The 25,831-nt window shown below is 32.9% G+C and overlaps 2 protein-coding genes across 2 annotated transcripts; one reads left to right on the top strand and one right to left on the bottom strand.

The window, feature by feature from the left end:
• The first annotated feature begins 15,151 nt into the window (after positions 1–15,151).
• LOC112280999 (AUGMIN subunit 6) lies at positions 15,152–22,370 on the top strand. The gene is made up of 13 exons (XM_024517034.3): positions 15,152–16,138; positions 16,952–17,008; positions 17,329–17,423; positions 17,529–17,685; positions 17,836–17,961; positions 18,342–18,474; positions 18,799–18,859; positions 19,188–19,425; positions 19,717–19,842; positions 20,088–20,249; positions 20,361–20,604; positions 20,887–21,402; positions 21,536–22,370. The coding sequence occupies exons 1-13, from the start codon at positions 15,872–15,874 to the stop codon at positions 21,601–21,603; spliced, it is 2,250 nt and encodes a 749-aa protein (XP_024372802.1). The 5' UTR covers positions 15,152–15,871; the 3' UTR covers positions 21,604–22,370.
• Positions 22,292–24,690, bottom strand: LOC112281000 (putative 12-oxophytodienoate reductase 11). The gene is made up of 5 exons (XM_024517035.3): positions 24,292–24,690; positions 24,001–24,141; positions 23,741–23,871; positions 23,439–23,633; positions 22,292–23,165 (listed from the first exon to the last, which is right to left on the bottom strand). The coding sequence occupies exons 1-5, from the start codon at positions 24,372–24,374 to the stop codon at positions 22,552–22,554; spliced, it is 1,164 nt and encodes a 387-aa protein (XP_024372803.1). The 5' UTR covers positions 24,375–24,690; the 3' UTR covers positions 22,292–22,551.
• Positions 24,691–25,831: the final 1,141 nt, after the last annotated feature.

Genomic DNA, 25,831 nt, shown 5'->3' with positions numbered 1-25,831 from the left:
AAATCTATACCAAAATAGATCTATAAGGAATTTATATTTTGATATACATTAAAGAAAGAGATGAATAAAAGATTATATTTTAAATTAGATATGGGCATTTGAAATATAATGTCATGTCTTCTTGATTCACAAATGTGCCAATTTTTTTTCAACATTTAATGAATGATGTTCTTTAAGAATTTTAAAATTATTTGTTATTTTTTTATCTAGAAAATATTTTAATCTACTATAAAAATAAAAAAGACCATAAATTTCATATTTTTTATGTATTTAAAAACTTTAAAATACAAGATTATATGCCAAGATGAATAAGTATGTAATTTATATGATTTTATTTATTTTTTTATAATACATAATTTTAAATGGAGGCTTTAAGATAGATCCTAAGAAGTTGAAACCATCATAGATTAAAAAATATATGAATAATAAGAAAAATCTAGTATATTTAAAAAATTTCAATTAATATTGGATTTCTATCAATTTTTTTTTTTTTTTTTTTTTTTTTTTTTAAGTTTCAGCTTTGCTCACATGTTTGACTTGCAAAAACAAACTTGATTAGAATAAAAAAGTTGAAGCAATATTTGAAGTGTTGAAGACAACTTTTATAACAACTTTATTTTGTATAGTATTAATTTTGTAAGCCATTTTAAATCCAAATAAATATATTAAATTTAGCTTTAGATGCAATATTATTTCAAATAGAAGCAAATATCAAATTTCATCTGGTAGTTTTTTATTCAATAAAATTTTCAACAACTTAGATCAATTACAAGATTAATGAAAAAGAGCTTTTTTATAAATTTTAATTCCTTTCAAAAATGGCACTATTATTTGAAAGATGCTTTCAGTTATTTAATAATTCATATAGATCTTAAGAACCTCAAGTACTTTATGTTAGCATGCCTTTTAAATTTTTTCCGTCCACTAAAGCATGTCATTATCAAGATCTGTATTTAAAATCACTTATTTACTAAAAAAACAAAAAAATTATCTGATATTATTTATAGACTTTTTTATCTTATCGTCAAAGAAGAAAATTTAATTTTTTATCAACAACAAATTATTTTATTTGAAGCCAAAGCAATTTCAACTTTGAGCATTGAAATCAAATTTGATTGTTGATTTAATATTTTTTAATCAATTTCAATCAAATATATCTTTAGATCTTCTTGTTTATGATATTAAAAATATTTTAAAAAAAATTTATGATATTTTTAAGTTTGAATTCAAAAAGAATCTATTTTATTTTGAAGAATGCTTATATATTCAAAAAAATAAAGTACAATTGTGTATATTTCAACCTTGTCATAAATTTTTGAATTGCAAGATATTTTAAATATAAAATGATCTTAAAATTAATCTTAAGATATTTTGATGGCCTTAAATGTAAAAGAAAGTTAAAGACTTTGTACAATTATGTAATATTTTTTTAAGATAAAAAATTACTTGTCATTATTCATATAGACTTTTTTGATTGGTACTTATATTAGAACAATGATGATTCTTTGTTTCTAGGGATTTCATTATTGATCTTTCAATCTCAAATTTATATGATCTTATATTTCTGATAATAGATTATTTTACCAAAATTATATAATTTGTACCATATACAAAAATTAATACATATAAAGAAACAACTAAATTTTTTTATGACAATATTTATTGATATCATAGAATAGCAAGAAATATTATATTAGATAGAAGAATTCAAATTGTATCAAGGTTTTAGAAAATCTTTTTTAAAATATTGAAGATAGACAAAAAATCATGTTTAGCTTTTTATATCTGAATTTATAAATAAATAGAATAAGGCAATCAAGATTTGGAGCAATATTTGAGATGCACCATAAATTACTATCAAGATGATTGAAAATTTCTTTTGATGTTTGGAATTTTTTTTTATAATAACATAATATATTTTTTTTACTTAGCAATTACATTTCTATATTGATTATTATTATTATTTATATTTTTTTTAACTTCTCAAAATTTAATAACTTTATAAAAGAAAATTTTAAAAATTATTTATTAGAACTACATGCAATAATAAAGGCACAATTAATAGAAATTTAAGAACAAAATAAATATCAATACAAATATTCATTGCAAGAAATAATCTCAATTTCACATTAACAACAAAATATGGTTATTTTGTTGTAATACCAAAACTATTTGCCCTTGTGACAAGTCAAATAACCTTATATTTGAATTATTTTTTAATTGTAAAAAATCAATCTAATTACATATTGATTACATTTATCAAAATTTATTAAGATCAATTATGTATTCCATGTGTCTCTTCTTAAGCCATATATGAAAAAACATATACCAAGAAGAAGATGTGTACTACTTCTTTTTACAGAAATAGATAATAATTAATAATTTAAAATAGAAGATATCTTAAAATTAAAGTAATATCAAAACATATTCAAATATCTTGTATATTTTTCATGGATATGATATTTGTGAATGTACATGAGAGTCATTCAAAAATCTTACAAATATAGCAAAGAAATTCAATATTTTTAATCAATAATATTCATTAAAACTAAGATGAAGAGTCAAGAAATTTTTGCCATAAAGCAAAGTATGTTAAATAAATATTATATTCTATCTTATTATCATTGACATACATATTTATTTGTATAATTATTTAAATAATTTGAATAGGTAAAAATAGATAAAAATATATAAATTTGATAATATCTTATAGAAAAGTTTCTTAGATGCTTCATAGATATGATTTCACATTTATATGTATCTATAGGTCATTGATAGATTAAACACTTGGCTAAAAAATTAGCCATATGTGGTACGTATTGATAGTTTGTAGTATAAGCTAACTATGTAACACATCTACATGAAACTTGCCTTGCAAGTTAAGATACATGTCTCACAAATTAGATACATGTTGGAGGTTCTATAGAATGTTACTACATAGCTCTTAGTTAGATATTATATATGGAGGTAAGAGTGAAGCCTTCTTCACTCCTATCAACTCATTTCTTGCTTCTAGTGTAGTTTCAAGGATTTTTAATTTTCTTATCTTTTGGCAATAACTATTCTATTTTATTATTTTTTGAATATATACACTTTTTATTTTTATTTTTTCATCATTATTTAAGAAAAGTCTCACTTATTTATTTACCTTCATCAAATTCTTATAATTCATAGATTGATATGAGTATATTTATAATACTAAAGTTTTATTTTTTCTACATTAAGAGTGGATTATTTTTCTTTCTTGATGAGACATAAGTATATTAAAAGTTACAAATTACTCACTTTTAAACTAATATTTTTCTTAAAATTTCTTTTGATTTCTAGTCCTTTTTTTTACTTATCTTAAAAGATATTTGGTATTTTTTTTTAGTATTATTATAATAGAGCTTGTTAAAATAAAAAGTGCAATAGGATGAATAAAAAATAAATTGAGAGAGTTAATACTTGCAATACATCAACTCAATTTACTACTACAATGAGAAACAAGATTGGCAAGAAGTGAAGATATAGAAATAATTAGAACTGCCTTAACAACTACACAAAATTGTGTTACTTTTCCTATGGTAGAACATTGTTCAAGCATTAAATAACCAAGAATTTTCTTACTTGAGAAGTTTAATAGCATAAGACTAAAGTTTTCGGAATTCATCAATTAAGTAAGATTAGTGATTAAACTTCAATTCTAAAGGTATCCAACTCTAAGATCACAAGTCAAGTTTATTAAAACACTACTTCCAAGTTTTGCACTATCATAGTTTTTTCTTTTCTTGAATAATGTGATTCTACATTGGATAATTTGGAGGCTTTTTTAACAAAATTTTAATCCATATATAGAAAATATGATATATTTATATTATAATTAAGAAGAATTATATTTTACAATAAAAAAATTGATCTATAATGTTATATATTTTACAATTTTAATAACTTACAATTGATATGAAGTCAGATGATATTACACTCATTAGCCAATTTCTTTACAAATTAAAATTTGAAGTAAAGAAATTAATGCTCAACTTACCTGTTTCTCAAATATTGAGTCAAACAATGGACTTTGCTGTGAGGTATGACAATCAACTTTTGAATTTTAATCTTAGAGTCACACAAATAGGCCTCAACATCTTTAGAATTCAATAGCAACATCATCATCTTTTCAACACATACATTCAAAAATGAAAGACATGAAAATTGATGTAATATGTTTCAAATTTCTTATTGAGCAAGAAAAGATTCATTATTGTAAAGAAGGATTATGCTTGTATAATAGAGAATCTAAGTACACTATTCAAAATTTCTTAAAAAACCAATGCAATCACAAAATTAGAAGTATGGTTATTAAAAAAGAAAATATGTCAAAAAACAAGTTTGTTCAATTACAACAAGAATTGTAAGGTTGAAATCTTATAGAATATCTAATAAAAGTTTTATTCCTTCTTGTAAATCCTCTCCTTATTTTACAATAATGTTTTTTTATGACCTAAACATCACAAGGCTTCTATTTTGTTAGATTTAGGAATCTCAATTTATTTCTTAGATGAAGAATTTGTAAAAAGATACAACATAATTTTAATGAAGAAAACTAAATTTATTCATGTAGAAGTCATAGATGGTTTTCTATTATTTTTTGAAGATTTTACTCATAAAATTCTTCTCATAGAAATTAATGGTCATAATAGCTTTGTAATATTTAATATAATTAGATCTTCTTTTAATTTAATTATTTTAGGTTTATAATAGCTAAAAAAATATAATATTTTAATAGATTGAATTAATTTTAGTCTTATATTTTTTCAAAGTAAAAATAAGAGTTTTATCAATCAAATCAAAAGTCAAAAGTTTAATATATCCAAATCCTTATTTATAAGTGCAAGAGCTTTCTTGCATGTTGCAAATGAAGGATTTTTTTGTGTTAATTATACCACATCTATTCTTAATGGTGGAAAGATTTCGTGTCGTATTTAAAGCTAATATCAAGATTATTAAGTTATCATTGAAAAAAAATATATAAATACTCTTTCAAAATATTATCTTTATAATTGCTCAAAAGAGAGCTCAACTACAATTTTGACCAATTTGTAGTTTATTACAAAATAAATTAGCTAAATTCAAGAATATATTAGAAAAAATCTTATCGAGAATTTCATATGCCATTCAAAATTTTTATCAAGAGCTTCTATCTTATTCATATATAATAAATAAATAAATAAATTATTATTATATATATATATATATATTTAGATTATTGAGAGTTTAAAAAGATTACCGTCAAAAAAAGATGTCTTCTATTTTTTATATCTAAACTTCTTCATCAATTAAATAAAACTAAAATCTACACCAAAATAAATTTACAAGGAGCATATAATTTGGTATGCATCAAAGAAGGAGATGAATGGATTACTATGTTTTGAACTAGATATAGATATTTTGAATACAATGTCATGCCTTTTGAACTTATAAATGTGCCAAAATATTTTTAACATGTAATAAATAATTTCTTTTAAGATTTTTTGAATGATTTTATTATTTGTTATATAAATAATATTTTAATCTACTCTAAAAGCATAGAAGAGTATAAACTTCATATTTGTCACATGTTACAAAAACTTAGAGATGTAGAACTATACACCAAGGTGAAAAAGTATATATTTCATATTATTTAAGTTGACTTTTTAGGATACATCATTTGAAATGATAGTCTTATGATGGATCTTAAGAAAATTTAGACTATTATAGATTAAAATGTCTTTAAAATAGTAGAAAATGTCAAATATTTTTTAAAATTTGCTAATTATTATTGGATCTTCATCAAGAATTTTTAAGTTGTAGCTCTACTATCGTATTATTACACAATTATATAATAAAAATATAATCAAAAATAATTTTTTAATTAATATCTAATCATTTTGATTAAATAATATTTTAATATATTTAAATATTATTTTTATAAAAGCCACTTAATTTAATAGCTAGTAGATTAAAGGTTGGTTAGTAATTTTACCTTTTAGGCTATAGAAATTCTTTTAATACCTTAGAAAGACCATAAATTGATAAAATTAGATTAAAAGAGATAAATAATTAACATGGCTGATACTATGGTGAAGTTTAGGATAGGATTGGGCTAAAAAATCCCTAAGATAAATTAGATTGATATCCAAGGGTCGACCATTTGTGGGACAATGTTGAAATCAGACGTCTAGCTTCTAAAATGATCATTTAGGATAAAATAGGAGATCACTTAAGATAAGCAATTAGGATTTGTGAGCTAGCTTTTAGCTTATTCCAATGGTATAAGGCTTGATTCTTTAGGATTTCAAATGACTTAACAATTATTATTCAAAACCAGGGTTTAAATTAAAGACTTAAGATTTATACAATATAATTAGGGCTAATACTTCTAGCTATTTCGTGTAATTGGTATCACATCTATAGTTTAAAATTTGACAATGCTTGGTTGATTGAATGTGCTAAGTGTGTATAATTTTTTTTTATTAATTTAATAATGTAATTGAGAGATATCTGGGTTTTGGTACAAGAAGATATTAGAAGTTCGTTGTTTGGGGTCAGATAGGATTTCTATGATATCTGAAGATCTATTAGTCAGATTAAAGAGAAATTTGGTATGGTATTAAAAGACTTTAATATCAAGCTACATATCAATTTTGAATTGAAGTTAATTGTTGGAGAAGGAAAAATCGCTACTAGATTATTTACAACAACTTTTAAGTTGATGCCTAAGTAACATTGATGCAATTTTGGGGCTTTAACTCACAATTTGTAAGTTGGATTAGATTGAATTTTTTTGAATATATAGAAGACTTATAGTAGCATTTGTATGCAAAATTTTTTTATCAAATAGATGGTCAAATTAAAAATTACAGCTCACCAAAGCTCACTGATTAGAATTAAAGCTTGCAAAGAGAAATCAAAATTGCCTAATGATAAAAAATAATAAGGCAATTGGGATTTATATATGATTGAAGTTATTAAAAAGAATATTTTTTAATACATTGTACTAGATTTAAGGAATTTTGAATTAAAATTCAAATTGTATTCTTTATATATGGATGAAACCTATTAGGATTTTTTAGATACTTATAAAATACAACTTCATTTTCTACAGTCAGATATCTAATACATTCTTAAACAAGATAATACATATTATGACACTTCTTATAGATTTGACTTATAAAGACAAATTTGAGTAGAACAAAGAAGTGGAAGCAATATTTAAAACTTTAAAGATATCTTTTGTTTTTGCACCAAACTTATATCATATTGACTTCTCTAAGGTATTTTTTTATAGAAACAAATATATTAGACTTTACTTTATATATTTTATAATTAAAAATGGAAATAAACAACAAACTTTATTTAGTAGTTTTTTATTTAAGAAATATTTTAGTAATTAAGATCAACTATAAAATCTACAATAAAAAAAACTTCCTTCAATAAAAGATTTATTTTAAGAATGGCATTATTATCTAGAAGGTACTTCTAGTAGAATCATTGTGTATACAAATTATAAGAATTTTAAGTATTTTATGTTAACACATATTTTAAATTATTGCCAAGCTTGTTAAATCATATTTTTGTTGAGATTCAAATTCAAGATTACTTATCAACCAAGAAAATAATAAGATTTGTCAAATATTTTTTTTAAACAATCTTATCTTATATCAAAAGAAGAAGATATAGCTTTTGATTAACAATGGACTATTTTCTTGAAGCTAAAGCAATTTCATCTATAAGCAATAAAATCAACATAAACTCTTGATTCAATTTTTTTTAAGAAAGTTCAATTAAATATGTCATTTGAATTTTTTTTTTGTCATATTAAGGATAATTCTTCAAAATCTAATGATACTATTAAATTTGAATTTTAAAAAATCTACCCTATTTTGAAGGCTACTTATATGTTCCAAAAGATATAGTACAATTACATGTTCTTTAAGCTTATTATGACTTTAGAGCAAAATGATATTTTGGATACAACAAGACTTTATAACTAATATCAAGAGATTTTTAATGGCCTGAAATGTAGAAGGCAGTCAAAGATTTTGTATAATCATGTGACATTCGTTCAAGATAAAAAAATAAAAAAAAAAATAAAAAAAAAACTCCTCATCATTGATCTTACGAACTTCTTCAACCATTATCTATTCTTGAACAGTGATAATATTTTATTTTTAGATTTTATTATGAATCTTATGGTCTCAAGTTCTTATGAATTTATATTTTTGATAGTATATTATTTTACCAAAATAGCACATTTTGTACCATGTACAAAATCAATTTTAAGTAAAGAAACAACTATATTTTTCTTTGATGATATTTATTACTATTATAGATTATTCAAAATTATTATATTGGATAAAGAAACTTAATTTGTATCAAGATTTTAAAAAAATCTTTTCAAGATTCTAAAGGTGGACATTAAACTATCTTTGGCTTTCAATCTTCAAACGAATGGAAAAATGGAGTATATAAATCAAGTTCTGGACTATTTGTCTTTGTGACAAGTTGGATTACTATAAACTTAGACCATTTCTTATATGTAAATAAATAAATCTAGTTGCTTATTAATTATATCTACCAAAATCTATGGAGACTCATCTTCTATTTCATATGTCTCTTTTTAAGTCATAGAAGGTAGTGAATATCTCAAAAAAAAAAAAAAATGCCACCATCTTTTATAGAAGTAGATAATAATCTTGAGTTTGAGGTGGAAGAAGTCTTAGACTTAAGGTGATACTAAAATAGATTAGAATATCTTGTTTATTGGCATGGATATGATATGAGTGAATATATATAAAAGTCAATTAAGAATCTTGTAAATGTAATAGAGAAGGTCAAAATTTTTTATCAACAACATCTATCAAAACTAAGTTGAAAAATCAAACAATTTCTTAGTATAAAAGAAAAGTTATTCAATAAAGATTACATTCCATGTTTTATTTTTTATTATTTTATTATTTTATATTAATGGTATTAATAAGATAGAGAACCAATAATCAATAAATTCTAATTAAAAATTATTGTTTGCTGACTTATCACATAAGTCATTGTGATTATCACAACCTTCAAGACAATGCAATAGAAATAAAGGCCTTCAAGAATATCATATTCTTTCTTAAATAGATTGTGAAATATAAGACATTCGATATCACAACCTTAAAAGAGACTCCTAGTGATTGATGATTTTATTGGAAGTAAAAACAACTCCTAATAGTATTATAAATGTTTTGTTTGAAAAAAGTTATAAAGTCCTCAATAATGATTAAATAACAAGGTGATCTATCTACCTTAGAATGAGATATTATTAATGGTTGAGAAGACCTATCAACTACATTTAGATAGAATAAAGATTAGAATATGTAATAAATATAATTTTTTACATCTTAAACTTCTTCAATATGTAATCATTACTTCTTGTGGAATTCATTCCTAGAAAAGAGGGATTATGTCATCAATATATATATATATATATATATATATATATATTTTCATAATTATCTATATAATATGAATAGATAGAAGTAGGTAGAATAGATTAATTTAAAAATATCTTATGAAAAGCTTCTTAAATATTTTATAGACATGATATTGTTTTTATACGTATCTATAGGTGATTAATAAGTTGAACACTTGGCAAATAAGCTAACCATATATTCTATGTATTGATAGCTTGTAATATAAGTTAATCATGTGGCGCACATATAAGAAGCTAACCTTATAAGTTAAGATAAGTGTCTCACAAATTAGACATGTGTTGGAGGTCTTATAGAATGTCACCACATAGCTCTTTGTTAGATAATATATGTGAAGGCAAGGATGAAGTCTTTCTCATTCTTGTCAATTCTTTTCTTGCTTCCAATCTGGTTTCAAAGATCTCTAGTTTTTTTGTTTTTTAGCAATAGCCATTCTAATTCCTTTCTAATATATATACTTTTTATTTCCATTTTATCATCTTTCTTTGAGAAAAGTTTCACTTATTTATTTTCCTTCATTGAATTTTTGTTCTTAATACTTATATCCTTCTTTATGGTTCTATATATTTATAGGGCTAAGAAAATAAAAAAATCGCGAGCTAATATATTCAACTTATAAACTATTATTTATTGAGTTATTGGATGAGGTATTGAAATTGTCACAACCTACAAGACGACATAATAGAAGTAAAGATCCTTAAAAATAACATATTCATCTTCCAATACATGGTAAAGTATAAAACGTTTACTATCACAACTTTGAAAAAAACTTCTAATATTATATAATATTAATAGAAATAAAAATCACTTCTAATGGTATTACAAATATTTTATTTGAAGAGAGTTTTTAAAGCATCAATAATAATCAAATAATAAAATAGTCATCTTATTCATATATATAATATTATTAATAGTTAATATGATCCATTAATTAACTTTAAAAAAAACAAAGATCAAAGTATGTAGCAAATACAATTTGTTGCATCTTACACTTTCTCAATATAAGATCATTGCTTCTTATAAAACTCCTCTTTAAAAAGAAAGATAATATCATAAACATATATATTTATATTAAAATTTACTTATATTAGAAGAAAAAATAGAAATAAGTAGAAGTATATAAATTTGATATTATTATAGAAACAATCTTCTTAAAAGTTTTATAGATGTGGATTTGACTTTCTAGATATTGGTAAGTAATTGGTAGCTTAAAGACTTAGTCAATAATTTAGCCATTTGGGACATATATGAAAAACTTGCATTATAAGTGTTATTCAAACTTTAAGCTCTATGAACAAGTGCAAAACAAAATTTTGTAACAACAACAACCAAAAACACGCACTAATCAATAAACAAGCTATTTTATTACCAAAATTCGGAATTATATGGTCTTTGGCTCATTACAACTTCATCTTGAGGTTTTGCTATCCTTGATACATAAAAAGAATTGTTAATTATAAACAAAACTATCAATTAATCTCTCTCTCTCTCTATACATATATATATATATATATATATATATATAAGATACAATTGTAATAGTTTATGAAAAAAATCAAATTAAAAAATTAAAATATTATTTGTAATAACACCTAAGTAAAATAGAATAAGTTTTAGAAAAAAAAAATTGTGTAATACAAGTCAATATAGTATTGATGACAATTTAATTTGTTTTTGTAAAATACTTTAAAATTAACTTTTATATATATATATATATATATATACATTGTTAAATACATATAGTGATGGTAAATTAGATATATATATATATATATTATTTAAGATTTTTAAATTTAATATGTATGTAATCACCAATGGTTTTTTTTTAAATTATAATTTAAACATGGAAGTTGATTAGTATTATATAAATCAGGTTACCATAATGTTATATAATAATAAAAATAAATTAGAAGTGGTTTAAGCAAATTAAATGTACAAAAAAGATACCATAAATAAATCTCTCAATATAAACAACTTTTACCTTTTAAACTACACTTTATTCCTTATAAAAATGTACATTGTATCTCCCAACATTAATTTTCTTGTTTTGATTTATTTTTAGTATTCAAGCTTTAATAAAGTAAAGATATATATTTTTTTTATACACACACACACACACACACACACACATATATATATATATATATATATATACATACATACATACATACATAGATCATTTTTTTAATGATGATTTAGGTATTAATTATTCTGCCATGAGTACTAATTTAGTTAACATTTATAGCTCCATTATATCAAATAATTTAACCAGTTTTTATAGTAGTTGAAGGACTGATTGTATGACAATTATATTGTGGTAGTTTTGCATGGGTTAATCAATTTGCATTGATTTGCATATTAAAAAAAATTAATTTTTTATAGATCTAAGATCATAATTATTACATTATATTTTAAAATAATAAAATTTTATAAAATCAGAGGTTGAATCCAATGCAGCATTTTTTGTTATTTCATAGTGCATCTTGAACTCATAAAAAACAATTGTTGCTGTTTGAGATTTGTAGAATTTTCTTAACAAGGCACTGTGTTTACCAAATTTTAAAAGTGCTTTTTACTATCAAATTTTTTTGTAAGCTTTGAAATTTTATATCCTTGTAATATTTTTAGAAAGAATCTCTGACATGGTCTCAAAAATTGGTTATTATTTCAAAATAATACCTAATTTTTGTATGATACAATTATCTAATTAATAATTTTGAAACTTTAAATTTTATATAATATTTTTTTGACTTAAAAATTCCATATGCTTTCTTTGGTACAAATAAATTAAATTGTATACTGAATGTTTTCTTCCTTTCAGTAAGGTAAAGCAAGGCTTTTTAACAGTTTCTAGAAAATCTCTCTTAAAAAGCTCTATTTGACATTGATAGTTGCTATATTTTTAAAAATTTGCATAAATTAGAATGTGCTTACCTTAAAGTATCAATAGTTTATTATAATGTAAAAAGAATAACATAATTTTTTTTAATGATTTCTAATGTGGAAAACATAGATTAATGATTTATATTCAACAAAATTATTTCCTTTTTATTTTATATTTAGTACATAAACCAATAATCTGACATGGATATGTTTGAAAAGTTAGAATATACATTGAATCTATTTTAAAAAATAATAATAGCAGAAAATCAAAATAATAAGAAATTTTATATGTTACAAGCTAACTCAGACTCTAGAAGAGGTTTAGAAGAATTTGTGTTAAATCAATTTATATTTATTTAAATTATTACTTTTAAATCTTTATAAAAAATACAATATATATTTTTAAAAAAACATGATTATTTTAAAGGGTTTTTAAAAGTAATTACAAGAATGTATTTTTTTTTTAAATTGATTAAGAGTGAATGTGTATAAAAATTGGCAATTTTGCATATCCATCTTATTTTATATGTATTTAGCCTAAAATCATTTTTTATTGTATAAATATATATATATATATATATGTATATATATATGAAATGTCTCATCTAATTATAACATCTTTATAATTTCATCTATTTTTTATAAAAACGTTGTATGTTAATTATCACAATTACAAAACATTATATTAAGAAGAAAAATTAGTATTTATTTTTCAAACGCTTATATCAAAAAAATATCTGATAGTAATTTGATACAATTTGAAGGATATTTTTTTAAAAAACCATGTAAAAGATAGAAAAAACCTCCAATGATAGAATTCAAAATTATGAGGCTATTGTAAATTCAAAACATTCTTATGTTTTTTTTGTCATGATGAAAGGGTCAATTTAGTAAAAGCTTGGTTTACTTAACATTCCTCTATATATTTACACACAAAAAAAGAAGCAAAATAAAGTGGAGAAGGGAGGAATGGGATGAGGAATCAGAAGAAGAAGAAGTCCGGGCTCAGGCAAAACAGATTAAAAGCAGAGGACTGCCATTCTGCTCTTGCATATACATTCTAGGGTTTGCTCTGATGTGGATGGGTGGGTAGGAGGTGCCGACCTGGAAGGAAGGGGGGTGTGGGTTTTGCGGTGGGTGAGCAGGTCGGATGACGGGCAGTTGGGCAGAGAGTCTCCTACGAATTAGGCGAGGAGGAAAGATGGAGGGAGGGATTGGTACTAGGGCCAGGGGACCAGGTAGAAGGTTTGAAGGGCGGTGAGTCCTTCACTAACTCACTCCAATTACAAGTCACACTGTTGACGCTCGCACAACTGACCTCCTCACTCAACATTACCTCCGCAAGAACAATTAATCCCCTTTTTATTTGGTGCACATCTTTCTATGTCATGTTGATGTGATCCATTGCGTTTGTGTAGAGAGATCTTCAATCACTTGAAGTGTTGTTACTTCTGTTATTCTTTGGCTTTGCTTTGCCTAAAAACAAAAAGAGGCATTAAATCATAAATTCTGTGTGCATACAGTTTGTGCTAAAACACGACTTTATAACAACACACTGGAGAATTGACTTGTATACGTACATGTGAGTATTACATCGGAACAAAATCATGCCTGCATTATCCTTCTCATTGATTACTAAAAGACAAAAGTGTAAGTAAGAATACTTGTTTTTATTCTTGTGCGAGTGACAGAGCTTCAGCGAACTGTAGGAAATACTGTCCAGAGAGTGTGTTTACCACATATTTTTTTCCTTTCAGCATTCTAAATTATATCTATACATAAAAGCATCATTTCCAATGAAAAATTATATATTATGTCATTAAAATTCTAATAATAATAAAATAACAACAATTTGGTGCATTAAAATTTTTAAAAATTTTACCCCTCCCACAGATACATAGATATAAAGGAATAATGAGCCTTCACTTTACTTCAATTGTAAAACCTCACACTCCCATGCAAAGAAAATAGTTGAATGGGGGACCTCACGCCCTATTCCTACAGTGTCCATTCCCGCTGGAAACAAAGCTAGCAACCCCCCCCCCCAATGAGCTGGCAGCAAAAAGCGCCGAGCTGGCAACGGCATTTCATCCAATAACACCTCAGCCAGACTCCTGAGGGTAGAGGCAAAATTTGAATGCCACGCCCAGCAAACCCTGACCTTCCCTTCCGTCGCACTCTCCCAGCTCTCCCCCCCCCCCCCCCCCCCCCCCCCGCCCCCGCCCTCTCTCTCGCTCTCGCTCTCTCTCTCTCACAGTACCCACCTTCGCTTTCGCTACTTCCAAGCTTTTTCTGTCACCCTTGCTTCTCGCAAGCGACCAGTATGTAGTCCCCGTGCTTGGTTTGCCTGCATTGCTATCCCTCAGCCTCTACTTTCCTAACATCGGGTCTCTCAGCATCAGAGGCCCTCACATGATGCACTCTGCGGCTATGTGGACAGTCCAGAGCGGTACTGCTGCTGCGAGGCTCTGGCACTCTGCGGTGTCTCCTCTTGCCTGCTCGAAAGTGTCAGTGTCAATTGTTGCTGCCAATTGGGGTGCGGAGTCGAGGACGGCGAGTCTGCCCGTGGAGGCGGCGAGGTGGCACTCTTCTTGGCTCGATCTGAGAAGATGCGAGGAGCGCGTTTAGAAAAAGTGATGGCAATGTTAGTAAGGTGGCTCTAGGGCGGGGAGAAGGCAGGGGAGCAGGTTTGGCGCGTGTGTTCGTTGGCGCAGCTTGGGATATTGAGAGGGATGGAGAGAGAGAGAGAGAGAGAGAGAGAGAGTGTGTGGCGTAATTTTACGGTGATAGGTCTGCGGTGGCACTGAAGAAAAAAACGAAGAGCAAGAAGGAAGAGGCTTTAAGTGTACTGGATTTTATGATTGTTGTCGGTTTTGCTGGTGGAGGAGGTGGTGTTGGTTTGGGCCTTTCACGAACGGGAGTTTGCGCAATGTATTCTGAACTTGATTTGTTTGCTTGAACTGGACCCCGGAAGAGTTCATCTTCCGTGCGCAGAGGATGTCCTTGTGCTGGTTTGGATTCCAGTGCGGTGTCGCCTCGAGCGGTATCGGTTGCGGCACAGCTCGTTAGCTGTTCGTAGGACTGTGGTGAACTCATTCCCATCTCGAGTGGTATTGTAGCTAGGCATGGTGTTATGGCGTTGAAATAGGGCGGTGAACTAGGTTTGGTAGCGATGGGTTCCTTTCTTCCGTATTGGAGCTCATGACGCCCAGATCTTGAGGCGATGGTGAATTTACAGGGATGTAAGGTGGTTTAAGGCGCTGAGAAGCGATGGTACGGATCGTAAGGGTTTCGCGTCAGATATGCTCCGGGCCTGTTATCTATAGACGATGATTATTCCCACGGGGTTCGCAGACTGGAGGCATTTCAGGATTTGTGTGTCGAGCAATCAAACTTTGGCCTCGATCGTGGATCACTTGTTTTAAAGAAGTAGACACATTCGAAATACGTACAGGCATTTCCTGTTGACTGGATAAGGGTGTGGTCGTATTAAGACAATGGACGCCTCGCTGAAGGACAGAGAGAGAGAAAAAGAGAATGCTGATCGGGATCGGGAGCGTGAGAAAGAAAAGGAGAAGGAGAGAGAAGGAGACGTGGAGGCAGCGTTGTATTCTAATTGTCTCCTCCTTGGACTTGACCCTAATGTGCTTGGGCCTGGAGCTGGCATGCGAGCTGGTTTATTCAGGCACTCCAATCCCCGTCTTGGTGAAGCACTTCTCCACTTTCTCATTTGTGCATTAAGGGGTCCAACGCTCTCGGCCAAGGTAGTTTTCTCTTCCTTAAGTCTCATTTCTCTCATATCATGCGTATTTGTTACTCAGCCCTGTAAGTTCTGATATGGTAGGGGTCCTTGCTGCCCCGGTTGTGGATGCTGAATATTCAGCTCGAGTGCTACACTTAAAGGTTGATCGTCAGTAATCCCCTTCAGAAATTCGTGAAGCTGCACAAGACGATCGGGCGTAATGCGTATTGTAGTTCCACTGGAGGAATGTACTGGGAATTACGGGTCTAGATTGCGTGAAGCCTCCGCCGATTAATGAATGATCTCTCCAATTGTCTTTCAAGAGTGATCGTAGCAATTAGCGTTTTGTATCTAGCAATTTGACTTCTTTTGGTTTCTTTGTTTAGACTTTCTTTTTTCGAAATGTTTAGGGTTTTTTAAGTCTCCGCAGTCCAGATAGAAGTAGATGCTATTGTAGTATTGATACACATTCTTTTGATTCTTGTGGGAATATCACTCCCACGCTCTTTAAAGCTGAATGCAAATACCCTCACATCTATTTGCAGACACAGATATAGTTTTAGCTTCGTGAAGAACTGTTGATCTTGTAGCCGACAAGATGCTATCAGTGCCCTGTCACGTCTACAGTTTAAAACGCTTTTGTTTTCTGGTCCCTCGTTTAGAGAAAATGTAAATGTTGGTCCTTCATGTATATTTCGTTTCTCTGAACTCTTCATGTTATTCTAAGTTCACAGTGGGCCTTGGTTACGATCAAACTGGTAATTGAAAAATGATTCTGTGGATGATAATTCCTTTATATGGCTATTTTTCTGATTTCAGAAATGTTCATTGGCAGGACTTTGCTGGAGTTTGGCCTATTTTCGATGCTGCACAATCACGTGATTTTCGAAAAGTAAGATTTCGAATTTTAGCGTTCACCATACCAGCTCGTAATATCCCTCGGTTAAGTACTTTTGATTCTAATTGTTCCGCGTGTTGTGTTTGGTGCTGTTTCTAGAAGTAATGGCTTTTGAAACATTCACTGCGCCTCAGTTATATTTTCCAAATAACCTTCTTCTTCTTCCTCACTTCGTTTTTTTAAAGTGTGTGTGTTCTCTTTTTCGTTGTTATTAATGTTGTGTTACAAGTGGTGAGTTCTTTCTTGATTATTGTCATTTGTTATGTTATGTGGCTTTATTATAGTAGGCTGTTGACGGTAGTGTTCTAATGCAGGTAGTTCAGGGCTTGATTAATGAGCTGGAAAGTCAAGGGGCCTTACCTCGGAGCAACTCTCGTGTGTCTTCTCTAGCGACCTGCTGTGGCCAGAGGTATAGTCTTCTGTCTCTCTTTTTAGACTTCGTTAGCGATTATTAACCTATCTGTATTCCACTCTATATTATGGTAAATGCTAAGTAAGGTGTTGGATGCATCAGATTTGTAGAGCTTTTGTGGCATCTATCAGCACATGCATTGCGAGAAGTTCATCGACGAACATTCCCAGCAGATGTGGCGGCTAATCCATTACCAGCTTCCTTGACTGAGCTTGTTGGTCCAAATACTCGACCAGCTTCTCTGCTCGCTGTCACGAAGGTATTGGAAGGGGATATGCAACTTTAATTGTGTAATAGTACTGCTATCTGTAGACTGAGAGGCAGTTTGCAGTGTGGTGTACACTGGTGTTTAACTTGCTTTCAAGCCACGCAAATCATCTAACATGCTCACCACGTGCTTTGACTACAGGCTCGAATTGCGTTGGAACGCAAGCGATTTATGAAAGGAACAGTACTAGCTGTTCAAAGGCAGACCAGTTGGTCTAGCTTGGCCCATGATATGACAGCTGAACACCGGGCTCTGTGTGCTGAAGAGGTATACGGTTATATTTTAGTTAAAATCTTTTTAAAGTAATGCAAGAAACTGTAATGTTTAAGCTATCTTTCTCATTTTGAAAGTATGGCATTCCTTTGTTAGATAAATGAGAGCTTTTCGCAGAAATGTAGTTGCCCGTCCTGCGTGTTCAGGGTTGACACATAGTCAATTCTATTGTCTTTTTCTGGTTGCTACTTAAACTCATTTTTGTAGGTTACGTCTTCAGTTCTCTTTTTGATTTCTTAAATCACCTCGATCATCGGCTCTTTTTTGACCTAAATTCTTTGTTAGAGCATAGATACCTGGTTAAAATATCTTTTGTATTTCTGTTTTCGTTACAGCATATTTCCTGTCCACTGAATTTGTCTTGGAATCTGCAGGCATTTCAGCATCAAGAACTGGAGAAACTACAAGAATCCAACCATGCTGATTTTTTACATGATGACTGTGTGGGTGACACAGCTCCCGTTGCTAGAGCTTCCCAGTTGTGGAAAGGAATTTTATCACACTCAGGTCTGAACATATTATTTAGTCACAAGTCAGCTAAGCTAGCCATAATCTGCACTCTTTTGTCCCACTCCCACTTGACTCTTCAACTCCTTCAGACAACATTTATCCTTCACTCTTATTTGTACCGGTCTAGATTTTTATTAAGAGCGATGTATGACACCTAGATTTTTGGCAGAGGGATGTCTCTGATACAATATGGCAGCGCATGAATGCTTCTGGTCTTCTAGCGGCTATCTTAGATTAGGATTATCTCTGATCCTAAACCTTACTTATTAAGGACCTTGAAAATGACTCTTAATTCGTCCTATTTCATTTAATGTCTTACAGAAAGAGTAGCAGAGTTAGCATCTGGGCCTATCGAGGATCTTATTGCTCGTCGAGAGCACAGGTACTGAACTGGCGATTTACATGACTATTTGATGAAAGTCCTTCGTTGTCTTATTTATGTCTGGCCTGTTTTCGTCTGTGCTGAAGACATCTATTCGGAAACCTATGCCAGGGAGGTTTTGATGTTTGTTTGAGCATGTTATTTTACATGCTGTGAAATGGTTATAATGGTTCACACAGTTCACTAGTTTTCATTCTTTAGTGGAAAACACAGACTAACTGGAGCACATACATTCTCTGGAATGGAGGATTTGGAAAGCGTCAGGAGGTTTCTTGATTACCTCACGTAGGAGGGTGTTGGATGTTTCATAATTTGACACATTTTGCAGGTACCGAATTGATGGAGCTGTTTTGCGAGCTGCAGTAGACCTTGGATCTGTTAATTTGCCCGTGGAGTCAGCCCATAATTCAAATGTTGAATATGAAAGCCAACGGTCTAGGTTTGACATTGGAGTATCAACAGAGGATGAAAAGTCTACTAAAACTCCACCCCCTGTGGACGTAGGTGAAATTCTGCGTCGCTGGACCCATGCATTGCAAGCAGTTCATAAACAAACTCTTCGCTTGGTAAGAATTGCTTATGCACTTATTTGGTGTTTTTTGTTCTTCCTAAAAAGAAACCGTGGAAGAGTCAACTTGACTTTTCTTCTGTATGCAGTCTATCCTATTTTGATGAAAATATAATCTTATTTGTCTAAATTTGAGACTTAGACAAATAAAAAGCTTTATTTGTCTAACTCATTACAGTTCTGGTTGTGTGACTTGTTCTTGATTTTCTATCAATTTATTTTTAGTTGTTTTTTTATAAATAGTTCTGAGTGCTTGATGGCCGTTGTGTATCTTGTTTGGGTCTTGTAGGCCAGATCAAACAATGGGGCAGGACCTGATCTTATGGTGGAGTACGCGCGTGGGGAAGACAGTGTTCATGCACATACTCTTCGCACAACTCTAGCAGAACACAAACAGCACTGTTGTAACCTCCTGGTGAGCCTTACATTTCTGTCATTATGGATCTATCTCGATTGTAGATTACTTTCGAGTTAGGATGCTCAGAAGGTCTGCAATGAGTGGTCGTAACTTTTTATGAGTAGACTTGTTCTGGTTCACTTTGACAACATGGATCAAAGAATAATATGCAGTTCAATACCTGCCCGTAAGATGATCAGCGTCTTAAGACGGTCTCTCTTGGATCTTATCACCTCATTTCATGGCTGGTAAATCTGCAACAGACTCTCAAGAACCAGCTGGAAGCTTCTATGCCAGGAATGGAGGCAGCAATTACTACTCTGCGGGAACGGGTGGATGGTCCCGATGTAATGGCAGCATCTCGAGCTGCACAAAACTCTCTTATTGGGTTTCCAGAGACTCGACAGCAGACATTAACTCTCAGAGTAATGGGCCTTGCATATCTTCCCTTCTTGTCCATGTTCGTAATGATAATGCAGACGTCATCTCGCTAATTTTTTCCTCTTTTCTTCTAACATTTATGTCTATCTTCTCAGGATGAAGATGCGGAGCAAAGTGTACGCGAATCGGCGAACCCTTCCAATCTGCCTTTAGAGCTTATACCTCCGAGTCCAGCACTGAAACTTCCTTACATGTCTCCAAGCGCTATTGGAGGTTTTACACACTCAAAAGCTGCACTTGCTGGAGTCACATCTATGCGTTCTTTAGATGTGTTACAAGAACAAGAGGGTCTGGAAGGCAATGGTGTACTTTGGAATGGTGGAAATGATCTTGCTGAAGGTATGGCCTGTTTTTCTACTTAGATGTATACTCTACTGTTCTTTGCAGCGAAAAAGATGGAAGGGTTTGCGGCAAGATGAATGTTACATCTAAAGATTTGCATGTCGTTTTGCTTGACCTACACCAGATTCTTTTTTGAGTTACTTCGTATCTATCTAAATTTTCAATTCTTTTTCGAAACGTCCGGAAATTAGTGCTTAAGTTTTTCCCTGCTTCTATACATCAGCTGTGCAACTGGGTTTAATATTTAATTAAGTCTTACATAAGAATTATGGTGTGCAGGTATTACCTCCTTGAGGCAAGCAGTTATTGAGGCTGCTCTTCAAAAGCCTGTTCCTGCTGTTGCAGACACGACACAGCAGCCTACTTTTGCAGAACATTATTTTACTCCAGTGAGTCCCTTTCAAATAAATGCAAAAAGCAACAGGGAAGTGGTCTTTGTGGACATGAACACTAATCAGCCAGCAAGCTACATTGGAAAGGGTTCCATTCGATCCTTTCTCCCTAGTAAACATGTAAAAGATTCGGAGGAGGGGAATGGTTATCAATCAGATCCGCAAAAACTTGTGCAGAGAGGAGAGAGTCCCATGTCTCGCAAAGGTCTCAATGGGAGGCAGCACGCGGAAAATGGAACTAGGGAGAGTTTACAAGATCCGCCTCGAAGATGTCACGTAGAACCACGGATGGAATTACATGTTCCTGATCTGCGTCCGCTATCACCACCCCTACTTTCGGATTACAAAACTTTTGACAGAACGTTTGAAGGAACATTTGACGGAACATATGATGACCTGCTGGGTATGTTTACCTTTATATCTGTTTGAAACGCTAGCGGTCAGGATATGAGCAGCAGATTGAATGCGTATATTTTGCAGCAAAGCATGTTTATTACTGTAGATGATTGTTCTAATTTTTTGATATTTCTATGCAGCACCCATGACAGATCTGGATACTGCTTTTATGAACATCAGTGATCAAAGAGAGAAAAGTTTTCTATGATGGGAGCTTTATTCAAGTTATGGCTACGTGCTGTCGCATTAATTGCCACTCTAATCTGTCTACTACCCATACCCTGTATTGATCTGAATTTCAATACATGATTTGAGGAGGGAGAATGAAGCCGTTGGTTTCCTGTACTCCCTTACAGCACTTCCCTAGTACCATTCTTGTAACAACAATTACTTATCAGTTTCTTAACAGTGGTGCTGGGAAGACGAAGCGTTTGCCATGCTTAGTTACTTGCGACTTATAAGTAAGAGGGAGCTGCATTGAGGAACGCCTGGCTTTGAAAGCGATCGTACATAAGTTTTGCGCTGTTGCAGATCGGTGCCTATCTAATATCGCATGCAGTGGCTTCGTCTAAAAATCAAGCCTTGTAAGTTGCCAGGGAAGCTTATCGCGGATGTCGTTGTGCAGGCAAATTTGCGTACGCTTGTCCATGAGAGGTGTTACCTTGATTTCACCTTAAGGCACATCGCATCTGGATTATTATGGGCAGTCAATGTTGTTGATTTTCGCCGATTCGGTGTACAATTCCTTGTATTGTAAATGACAGGATTACAGATGTCCGAGGTACAGGCATCTCTGAGATTGCAAGGATTGGACAGATTTCAGACAGCCTATCCGAGTTTTGTAGAGCATTGATCAGAATACGTAACTGTCGTATCCTGGTTCAGAAGTTAATATGTAGATGTTAACAACTTATATTCAGTATTCCAGCAATATACATACACAAGATGTATGTAACTGGAAATATTTATTGGTCACTACTTAATCTCTTGTATCTGTTTGAACATCCCCATGTTTACACGTCAAATTTTCAGTCACTGTCACCATATTGAGAAGGCATCACATTTTGCGAGTATTGTCGCCGTTGCTTACAATCTTCTCAGAATTCTCTGAATGATCGAATGCTCGTTCTCATTGAGTAGGGGAGGTAGTAATGGATTATGCTTCAATCCCAGCATCCGCTTCTTCATCAAGGAACGGATAATCCGTATACCCTCTCGCAGTGTAATCACCATAAATCGTACTCGAATTCAGGGTATTCAACTGCGCATCCTTGGCAAATCTCTTGACCAAGTCGGGGTTAGCTATAAACGTCCTCCCATACCCCACAAGGTCCGCATATCCAGAACCGATGGCCTCATTCCCAGTATCGAGAGTATGGCCCCCGCTGACGAGCAAGGGAGTTATCCTCCTTTTAGTGACATGAGCATACTGGGGCGCCCATTTGAAGTTGTCCTTGATGAAACTGAACTCCGGCTCTGTCAAGTGGATGTATGCGAGGCCAAACTTATCAAGCTTGGAGTGTAAGTAGGTGAAGAGGGCTTCGGGGTTCGAGTCTGGCCCTACACTATTGTAAACGCTGAATGGGGAGATCCGAACTGCTGTCTTAGAGGCACCAATTTCGTCGACAACTGCTTGTGTGACCTCCATGAGGAGCTTACAACGGTTCTCTATGGAGCCCCCATAGGCGTCTGTGCGATCGTTAATGGTGTCCTTGATGAATGCGTCCAGGATGTACCCGTGTGCGCCATGGATTTCGCACCCGTCAAAACCTAATTCACATTGACATTGCTTTCAGTTTCCAGTCAAAAGGGTTTCAATGAATTCGACACTGTTCCCATGATGCTTACCATGGTCTTGAAGTGGAAGCCATCCAGTAAGCAGCAATCCAGTGATGTGATGAGGAAATTAATCAAATAGCAAAGAATCTGCATGCTTGCAATGAAACGAAATAAGTCATGAAATTTGCTGTAGAGATTAAAAAGCACATATTTATGGCATGCATCTGGGTAGCAACGAGTTGTAATCATATGCAAGGGAGATACCTGCTTCTCGAGCGTTTTTTGCCCCATTCCTAAAGTACTGAATAATCTGTGGAATTTCGTCAATGTGAAGCGGCCGTGGAGCGGAATACATTTGCTTAGTCGCTTTGCCATCTGCATCTATGAGAGTTACCCTCCACGGCAAGGGTACGGAATTGCTGGTTGGGGAGATTGGGGCAGCATTTCCGGGCTGCAACTCTGCTCCATACACACAAGACTTTTAGATACTGATGACCAGTCTATTTGATAACAGGACCTGCTTTGTGCAGCAGCTGAAAGCTTGTTGAGATGATTTCTAAACTTACCTGTATGTGAAGCTCTGCCAACATGCCATAGCTGGAGGAAAAAAATGGCGCCTCTTTTATGCACTCCTTGGGTGACTGCTTTCCATGACTCAATCTGCTCACTAGTGTAAATCCCCGCAGTGTTCACGAACCTGTTACGGCACAGAAGCGGCGTGAACACGGGATCGATTCAAATAACAAAAACAGCACGCATCACATCACGAAATCATGAAATGCTCATGCTAAGTCAAAGAGTTTACAAAAATGAAAGATTGACATACCCATGGCCATTTGCGGCTACACAAACGCCTTCAGAAATAAGAAGGCCTCCTTCGGTCGCTCTCTGGCAGTAGTACTCGGTCATCAACGGCGTGGCTAATGTATCTCGTGCTCTACACCGCGTCATGGGACACAGTACCATCCTGCAACCTCTCACAAAAATATCTCATGCTTGTCAGCCAGACTTGCTGTTGAGAGTTTTACCCGAGCGCGCGCATTCTGCAGGCTGTGTTGACGTCACGTATCATTATAAGAAGCAATTCAGGGTTATGGACGGGACCCATTTTGATCACCTGTGCTGCAGCTGATGGTCCCCAATTTGAATTGGCTTCATCAGTTCCATGCTCGCTGCTCCCCCATTGACCGCGTCTCCCATAGCTTTCTTTAACTCGTTTCCAGTAACCACTCCTCCCAGCTAAAACGAACGCAAACCACTCAATCAAGAGAGATTGACCTTTTTTCCATCGAATCCATCCATGATGCTACAGTAGTCACTCGCAATTGACGCCCTAGAGGACATCTCAAAATTAAGGCACAGAACCGGCGCTGAGGGAAAGAAAAAACACGAGGCGCCCAAGCAAGTCACGAATTCGTGCCAACTACACCAAACTAACGTCCTTCCCTCAGGACCGCCGTCATCGAGTGCACTTCAACGAAACCTCGGTTCCAACCCGGCTGAACTTCCAAAGCTTAATTGCCATCTCACAAGGGGCAATCTCCAGGCGTTCATAAACTCCAGCTTGATCGCAGGTATAGATCGCAGGTATATTCCCAACCGCCCACGTTTGACACAACGCGACTACATTCACCAAACCCCCTCCTGGCAAGCGTCGAGGTGGTCGATCCGAACAAGCACGTTGCGAAATTGCTCGACGCATACGATGATATTTGTCGGAAGGAAATCCTTTCGCAAGGACCACGAGTAAACCTCGTGCCATTGTGGAGTAATACAGCCTCTCCCCTGTTTGGCGACTGACGACGCCTGGTCCCTACCTCCTGGCCCACTTGCTGCAGAACGAGTAAGTGCTTTATTACTCCAAAACACGCCACAGCCATGGCCAAGTAGCTTTTTGCTTCTGTAGCATCATCGCCTTCCTTCGCAGCCTCGCCGCGTCGCGGTGGATTTCTCTCCCGGCCCCGCCCTGCGGACCCCGCTTCAAAATTGCCCGTACTTTGTACTTGCCACATCTCAGATAGCGACCGTTCCCCGGGTGCGCGCTTCGCGAGCATCGAAGGTGGCGATGGATCGAACGCTTTGAAATATCTGAGCCACGGTCACAGGGTGCCTCGGAGACCGAGCTTGGGATCAGAAAACCAGACACGAGTCATTTAAGGCTCATGCTGTACAAAAAAGATTCCTCATATCGAATATGGACAAACACCACAACAATGATTTTGCAGCATTTGTTCCGACTTGAGCGGCATCTCAGATGAATTGGGTTATTACTTTATGGATTTTTGGATCCGTTAATGTCTGACTTACTACGAGAACCAGTGGTCAGTAGTGTGCAATTTAAAAAATCATAATAGAAAAATCACGTCTAGGATGTTGGTGTGTGTTTGGGTTGCTACTCTATTGGAGTGTGAACAGGGCGACGTGGAAAGCTACCCGAGGGGGATGGGTCCTTTCCACACTGCGAACTTGGCTTTTTTGCGATAATTCATTTCAGCATTATCGGCACGTTGGAATTAAGCATCACTAACATGTGGGTCACATTGGCTAGCAAAAAGGTGCGAGAGTTCCTTTTTCTACTTATTGCGAGCGGGTAGCGTTCACACTGCAAGTATCTAGACTTTTTCGGGTCTTGTGGTTTGGTAATGTGTCCACAACAC

The sequence above is a fragment of the Physcomitrium patens genome, chromosome 4 (assembly GCF_059467195.1).
Source record: "Physcomitrium patens ecotype Gransden chromosome 4, ASM5946719v1, whole genome shotgun sequence".
Lineage (NCBI taxonomy): Eukaryota > Viridiplantae > Streptophyta > Bryopsida > Funariales > Funariaceae > Physcomitrium > Physcomitrium patens.
The sequence above is the reverse complement of the archived record's forward strand: the minus strand, read 5'-3'. Positions and strand labels throughout refer to the sequence as shown.